The sequence below is a fragment of the Hoplias malabaricus genome, chromosome 13 (assembly GCF_029633855.1).
Source record: "Hoplias malabaricus isolate fHopMal1 chromosome 13, fHopMal1.hap1, whole genome shotgun sequence".
Classification (NCBI taxonomy): domain Eukaryota; kingdom Metazoa; phylum Chordata; class Actinopteri; order Characiformes; family Erythrinidae; genus Hoplias; species Hoplias malabaricus.
Window position 1 is genome coordinate 8,048,033 of NC_089812.1, and position 7,998 is coordinate 8,056,030.

Genomic DNA, 7,998 nt, shown 5'->3' on the forward strand with positions numbered 1-7,998 from the left:
AAGGGTCTGAATACTTATGATCATGTGAAATTTCAGTTTTTCTTTTTTAATAAATTTGTAAAATTTTCTACATTTTTGTTTATTTCTGTCAAGATGGGGTGGTGAGTGTACATTAATGAGAAATAAAATGAACTTTTTGGATTTTAGCAAATGTCTGCAATGAAACAAAAAGTGAAAAATTTAAAGGGGTCGGAGTACTTTCCTGTATCAGTGTATCTGAGGTTTACTACAATCCTCGTTCCCAGAAACGTCTCTGCAAAGGCAGCTGAGAAAAGGAACATTGTAAGATGCTGAAAAACATCTCTTTTGAATAATGTAAGGACTATGAGTGAGAACGAATCAGTGAACAATCCGGATGTTTAAAAGTAGTGTTCCTAAATGGGTTGAATCCTCAAGTCACCCACTGTGAGGAGAGTGGTGTGTTCTTGAGTGTGGAATAACTCTGTACTGAATGGCCATGTTGTCTGTTAAAGGAAGGCAGTGCGCTCTCAGACAGTGGCACAGAGCTGTAGATCGATAATAAACACAGCTGGGGAGTTTTTGTTCAGCACAATAAGGACCTGTGTCACTGTGGCTATCGAGCACAGTAATAAACAGCAGTGTCCTCACTCCTCAGACTGTTTAAATGAAGGTAGATTTGACTTTTGCTGTTGTCTCTGGAGATGCTGAATCATCCTTTCAGTGCTGAGGAAAAGTAAATGTTACTGCTGTCATAAATGTGTGCAATCCTGTGCTTTCCCAGGATCCTGTCTGATCCAGCTCATCCAATAGTCACTGAATGTGAATCCAGAACCAGTACAGGTCAGTGTGTGAGACCCTCCAGGACTTATGACCACCGGCTCAGACTCGGTCAGTGTCTGACCACTCACACCTGCAGGAATAAGACGTATTAATAATTCACAGATCAGAAAATCCAGAATCATGTTCAATCAGTGCTCATTCTCCTCACCTATGAAACATGCCGAGATGAGAATAATGCCTTTGAGGACGCTCATGATTTCATACAAACTGATGACCACAGGATTAGATCACCACTTTCCTCTGACCCTGGGGTGCAGTGGATGTATTTGTATTCAAGAACACTTTCAATAAGCCCCTCCTTCACAGGCAAAAATATGTAAAAGCTCATACCAAAGAATTGTTTTGTGGATTTTCTGAAAATTTGGACCAGGGGGAGCAGAGTTTTCACAGCACTGTATTTATCACTGCTAGCTTCCTTTACAAATCTAATACATCACACATGTAATTTACATCACATTATACATCATACCTGAGCTCTGAAATGATGCTTTACAGTTCTGACAGACATATTGGACATTGGGCATGGTTTCATGGGACCAGATGTGATCTCATAATGGAAACATCTGTTTGTGAAAAGCTCAGAAAAATATCATTAAGTTTCTGTGGCCTTCCATCTCTCAGAAAACACTGCATTAAAATTCCAGAATGTTCTCAGGAACACTTCTATAATCTATTGTGAGTAATAACTGTTTATTGCTGCATGTTCAAATATGCGTTAATATGGTACAGTGCATGGTGGAAGCCACAGAACTCTCCACGTCTCTTGGCATCTGAAATGGACTAGTGGTGGAACCTGTACTGAGGTCTGACTAATCAACCTTTCAGAGTGTTTATGGACATACCAGACACCTTTGGTATCTATCCAAATTATTACCAGCATGAAGTTCAAAAGCCAGGGTGTGTGGTGTAAGTGTGAATGAATTTCTTTGGGTAACTTAGGGAAGTTACTTGTCAGGGGTTTGGGGGCGGTTTAAACTCCCTTTGTATTCTTAGAATTTGTCGTTCATTGTTTTTTGTTAAAGTGATGTGTTCCAGTGTTTGTGTGTGTCTTTGATATTAAATGTCCAATTCTGCGTAGGCGTCCATCCCCCATGTGTCCTTCACTCAACCAGCATGATATTACTAGTGATATTGAAAGAAGATATTCAAATTTGGGGAAAATATATGCTGCTTAATTAATTATGTCTTCTTCAGGTACACATCTCATTATTTTAACAAAACACTACGCCGAGGTCTGCACACTGGATAACTGAAAATGAATCAACAGTTTTTGTACAGCACTGTGGTCTTTGTGTATCAGTGTGTGTATCGTGCGCAGTAATACACAGCTGTGTCTCCAGGCTCCAGATTCTTTCCTTGGAGAGTTACTGTGTTGCTGGACGTGTCTCGAGAGACGGTGAACTTGTTTTTCAGTGAATCCTTAGCAGCTATGCCTCCAGCATAATTGATAAGATGACTGCTGTCAGAGATAGAAGCTCCAGTAATTTTACAGTTGATGGTCAGAGTCTCTGCTGGTCTGATGACCACTGAGTCCGGCTGGATCATCTCAGTAGCACAGAACACACCTGTGGAAAGAGCAGAAGAAGAAATATCTGAGTACGTTTGAAGCAGTGAATCAGACGAAGTGAAGTGGGGCTTGAGCTGAAAGACTCACTTGAGGCAGTGGTCAGCAGCAGCAGAGAAACTGAAAACAACATGTTTGTGCTGTGTTTAGAGGATGGACACTGCTGCAGAGAGACACACTGCTCTTATGGGGAGAGTCAGGGGTGATTTGCATATCGCTGCTGTGAGACGACAACCTCCTCTCTCCAAAATGGCTACTTTTCAGGAGAAAAACATGATCAACTTTCAATGTGAGTCAATGGAGAAATGTGTCATTCCAAGCACTTTTAGAACAAACCTATTGACCTGGTCACTGTGACACTCACATAATGTCAAGGGAAGCTTGTGTTTACAAATTTCATCATACAATTAATAACAGCAATAATGGAGATAGAAGGTTTTGCTCAGACAGTGGTGATGTGAAGTAAAAAAGCTGAAAGACTAGAACTAAAGCTGGTTTTAAAGAGTGATGTTCCAGATGTTCTGGGTGGATTTAACAAAGCTAAAACTAACCCTATATCAGACGGGTATTTTCAGTAACAGTGTGTTCAGTTCACACTTTCATGGCACAAAAAGCTGAAGATGAGTAATTGGTACATGTTGATAATGTTTATTACACACTGTGGACGTTAGACCACACCACATCTGGACAACTTCCACCATCCCATAATTTGTTTTTGTGGTTTATACTGTTTTTGTGCCTCTATTAAAACAGTTATTCCTCCATAGACACGTCCTCCATCTCCAGAGGTAGAGTTTAAGGACAATTTGAACTGAATGGTTTTAAATGTGAACTTTTACAGTAAAGCACAGCTGCCCCCTAGAGGTTGATACTGAGCACTTCACTTCTGCCTGAAACTCTGTGTGTTATTTAACCAGTGAGAGGTAAAATGGAGGGTGTGAAATGTTTGTAAACACAAAGCTCTTCCCAGTATCATCAAGTTCAGTGGCTCATAGAAGTGCATGAAAAATGATAAGATTCATTTACACAAACCACACAAACAAATATATAACAAGATTCAAAATTACACACTGCACCTCTACAGCACTGAGAAAACACCACCACTCACCTGTTACTTACTTAATGTCCAGTAAAAAGTGCAGTGTTCAAGACAGAAAGAGAAAATGGGGCTCATAACAACTGAACGAGATCAGGTGTCTCACCAAAAACTGTCCCCAACAGATAAACAACACTTAAGGGTTTACACTCTGAGAGAGAGGAGAAAATCCAGCTCTAGTCTCACTTCAGATCTGAGAAAAAGTTCAGAAATGCTGAAGCAACATCTAAGACTCTTTAGTAGACTCTGTTGTAGCTTGTTCTGCTGTAACTGATTAAGTGTATGTATTGTAAAATGAACAATATATCAGCAATATACAGTTAGTTTTAGTTAAACATTGAAATGACATTGTTATTAATTAGAGACACAGACATAAATGGAACTACATCTCCTTCATCCTCCACACTGCAGGGGTTCTTGTACAGCGCTGTAAGCTCTTGTGTCAGTGTGGTTCTCGAGCACAGTAATACACCGCCGTGTCAGTGTCCTTCACACTCGTCATCTCCAGATACAGATGGTCTTTACTGTTGTCTCTGGAGATGGTGAATCTTCCTTGGACAGATTGAGAGTAGTACTTGCCACTGCTGTCACTGTTAATAGTTGCGACCCATTCTAAGCCTTTTCCAGGAGCCTGTCTAATCCAGCCCATCCAGCGACCATCAAAGTCTAGTCCAGATGCTGTACAGGTCAGTTTATGAGACCCTCCAGGAGAAATGACCACTGCTTCAGACTGGATCAGCGTTTGACCCCAACACTCTAAAAGAAACAACACATCAATTAATAAAGCAACAGAACGTCCCTGTGTTTCTCACCGTCCAGTTACTTTACAGAACTAGAACATGTCAGTTGTTGTTTAGACCGCACCAAAACTTCATGACGTGTCGATACAAATGATACACAATGTCCTTGTATTGACTGGTTGTTCTGTCCACCTTAAATGACCTGTTCTTGGAGCTGACAACAATAAGATCCAGTAGAGAAGCAGCAGGATCTTACTTGTAGCGAGGGACATGAACAGAAAGCTCCAGAAGGTCTTCACGTCCATTCTCCAGGTCACTGAGTGCTGTTGATCCAGCATAAAGACTGAGTGGAAACTGGGAATAAAAAGTCTGTAAAGGACTCTGACTTTGCATAGGTCTCTCACTCTGAACTCTCCCTCCAAATAGCCCCGCCCACTTCTCCACATCCTCTACCACTGCTCTGACCCCATTCTTTAAAGGAGCAGCTATTTCCTCCAGTGATTCTCCTTCACCGTTTGACACAGGCATTAAACTAACACTCAGTGGCCTGAATATATCAGACTCTGCACTACACTTAATATAAACATGCCCACCCCCATGTGAGGGACCCACTCTATGGAGTATAAACTGGTTCATTCATTTCTTGGACATCAGCAGCTACTTTGTTTAATTTAGACATGTGTCCATTTCCTTTTCTCAGAGATTCCTGGTAGCTCCACATCCTTTCAGACCCCTAGTGTTTAACTGTCTTCTCACGGCTGAAGTTTGAACAGACACAGCTGTGGATTTGTTTGATACTGAAGTGAGAGTGAAGCTTGATTTTCTCCTCACTCTCAGACAGAAGCTTAAAGTAAGTGTTTTCCTGTTGTAGAATTATTTTCTACCTCTCTGTGAAGGCTTTACACTTGGTGTTGAAACATGCAGGGGATCAGTATAAATATGTTTGTGTAACAATCCAACCCTCACCCACCACTGCATTAACATTAATACACTGTCAGTTATTATTTATTGCTGTGTGTTCAAATGGAAGTTAAAACTATACTATGCACCGTGGAAGCCATACGTCACAGAGCTGTCCACTCTGGGCTGGAGCTTATTTAAAATGTCCTTATTTAACACTGTTCTTATGAGGAGAGTCAGGGGTGATATGCACATGTCTCTCTGCTGTGAGACAATCTCTCTCCTGCAAAAGATTCTTCACGTGTTCAGGGTTCTATATGGAACCATATTCATTATTAAAGAACCCTTGAAGAACCATCATTTTTAATTGTGTCGCACCTAGATCCTGGAGAAACAATGTTTCCTTTCGTTATGTACCCTACGCTGTATATGGCTGAAATAACAAAATCCACTAGATTTGACTAGACTTGACTAGACAATACTTCAGGGAATGTAAAGGTCAGCTTGTGCCACCGACTGCCAGCAGGGGGCGAAGGAATGGAGGCACTGATACTCTGGGAGACTCAATGTCCCAGAACACCAAAGGGTAATTAGTGCCAACCAAATGTACCTGCTGGTTCTTGCTTTAAGGCTGTGGCAAACAGTACACCTCTGTACACTCACAGGTCACTGCTGTGGTCAGCATCAGCAGAAATGTGAAGAACATGGTGCTGTGTTGAAGATGCTGTTTCAGTCTCCAGTGCAGATATATATCAGCGTTCATTCTATATATATATCAGCGTTCATTCTATATATATATATATATATCAGCGTTCATTCTATATATATGTTCATTAAATATTTCCTGTTTGGCTTGCCAAATATATATATATACAAACCAGATTCCAAAAAAGTTGGGACACTAAACAAATTGTGAATAAAAATTGAATGCAATGATGTGGAGATGGCAAATGTCAATATTTTATTCGTAATAGAACATAGATGACAGATAAAAAGTATAATCTGAGTAAATGTAACATTTTAAAGGAAAAATGTGTTGATTCAAAATTTCACAGTGTCAACAAATCCCAAAAATTTGGGACAAGTAGCAATAAGTGGCTGGAAAAAGGAAATTGAGCATATAACGAACAGCTGGAAGACCAATTAACACTAATTAGGTCAATTGACAACATGATTGGGTATAAAAAGAGCTTCTCTGAGTGTCAGTGTCTCTCTGAAGCCAAGATGGTAAGAGGAACACCAATTCCACCATTGTTGCACAGAAAGATAGTGCAGCGATACCAGAATGGTGTTACCCAGCGTAAAATAGCAAAGACTTTTATGTTATCATCATCAACCGTGCATAACATCATCAAAAGATTCAGAGAATCTGGAACAATTGCTGTGCGTAATGGTCAAGGCCGTAAAACTCTACTGGATGCTTGTGATCTCCGGGCCCTTAAACGTCACTGCACCTCAAACAGGAATGCCACTGTCAAGAAATAACAGAATGGGCTCAGGAATACTTCCAGCAAGCATTGTCAGTGAAGTCAATCCACCGTGCCATCCGCCGTCGCCAGCTGAAACTCTACAGTGCAAAGAGGAAGCCATTTCTAAGCAAGCTTCACAAGCTCAGACGTTAGCACTGGCCCAGGGATCTTTTAAAATGGAGTGTAGCAAAATGGAAGACTGTTCTGTGGTCAGATGAGTCACGATTTGAAGTTCTTTATGGAACACTGGGACGCCATGTCATCCGGACCAGAGAGGACAAGAATAACCCAAGTTGTTATCAACACTCCGTTCAGAAGCCTGCATCACTGATGGTATGGGGTTGCATGAGTGCTTGTGGCATGGGCAGCTTGCATGTCTGGAAAGGCACCATTAATGCAGAGAACTATGTTCAGGTTCTAGAACAACATATGCTCCCATCTAGATGTCATCTCTTTCAGGGAAGACCCTGCATTTTTCAACAAGATAATGCCAGACCACATTCTGCAGCAATCACCATTTCATGGCTACGTAGGAGAAGGATCCGGGTACTGAAATGGCAGCCTGCAGTCCAGATCTTTCACCTGTAGAGAACATTTGGCGCATCATAAAGAGGAAGGTGCGACAAAGAAGGCCCAAGACGATTGAACATTTAGAGGTCTGTATTAGACATTAATGGGAGAGCATTCCTATTTCTAAACTTGAGAAACTGGTCTCCTCTGTCCCCAAACATCTGTTGAGTGTTGTAAGAAGAAGGGGGGATGCCACACAGTGGTAAAAAATGGCCTTGTCCAAACTTTTTGGGGATTTGTTGATGCCATGAAATTTTGGAACAACATGTTTTTCCCTTAAAATGATACATTCTCTCAGTTTAAACTTTTGATCTGTGATTTGTGTTCTATTCTGAATAAAATATTAGATGTTGGCACCTCCACATCATTGCTTTCAGTTTTTATTCAAAATGTGTTTAGTGTCCCAACTTTTTTGGAATACGGTTTGTGTGTGTATATATATATATATCTCAGTGGCGGATGCTGGTCTTTCCAGGAGGGGAAGCTCAATTTCGGCCTACATCATACAATTTGTCGGTTTATTTATTTGTAAATTCTACCCTCCGTTCCTTTTTAGAAAATTATCTTTGACCCTGTCGTACCAACAAGGCGTCTTTACCAGGCACTTGACTAGTATCCTCTCAATGGCCAGTAGAGCTAGCCCATGTGAAGTGTGTCCGCCTGTGCTCCCACGGATCTTTACACCAAAGGATCACTGATTCGCTCATTTCGTTGTCAATCAAAAAGGGATTCAGCCTCAGACAGATCATACAATCATCATGCAGAAGCTGAGCGTCCGCGCCAGCCGAGGCCAGCTCACTACCCCATAGACCCCCAGAGATGCTGAGAGTCAGATGGGTGGGACAAAGGCCAGCATTT

At 41.2% G+C, this 7,998-nt stretch overlaps 2 gene segments (V, D, J or C); both read right to left on the reverse strand.

Moving 5' to 3' along the window:
* Positions 1 to 2,097: 2,097 nt before the first annotated feature.
* LOC136665266 (immunoglobulin heavy variable 2-26-like) lies at positions 2,098 to 2,498 on the reverse strand. The segment is given in 2 exon segments: positions 2,098 to 2,366; positions 2,456 to 2,498. Coding segments are annotated over 2 exon segments (312 nt in total).
* Positions 2,499 to 3,903: 1,405 nt separating this feature from the next.
* Positions 3,904 to 4,506, reverse strand: LOC136665267 (Ig heavy chain V region 6.96-like). The segment is given in 2 exon segments: positions 3,904 to 4,217; positions 4,458 to 4,506. Coding segments are annotated over 2 exon segments (363 nt in total).
* Positions 4,507 to 7,998: the final 3,492 nt, after the last annotated feature.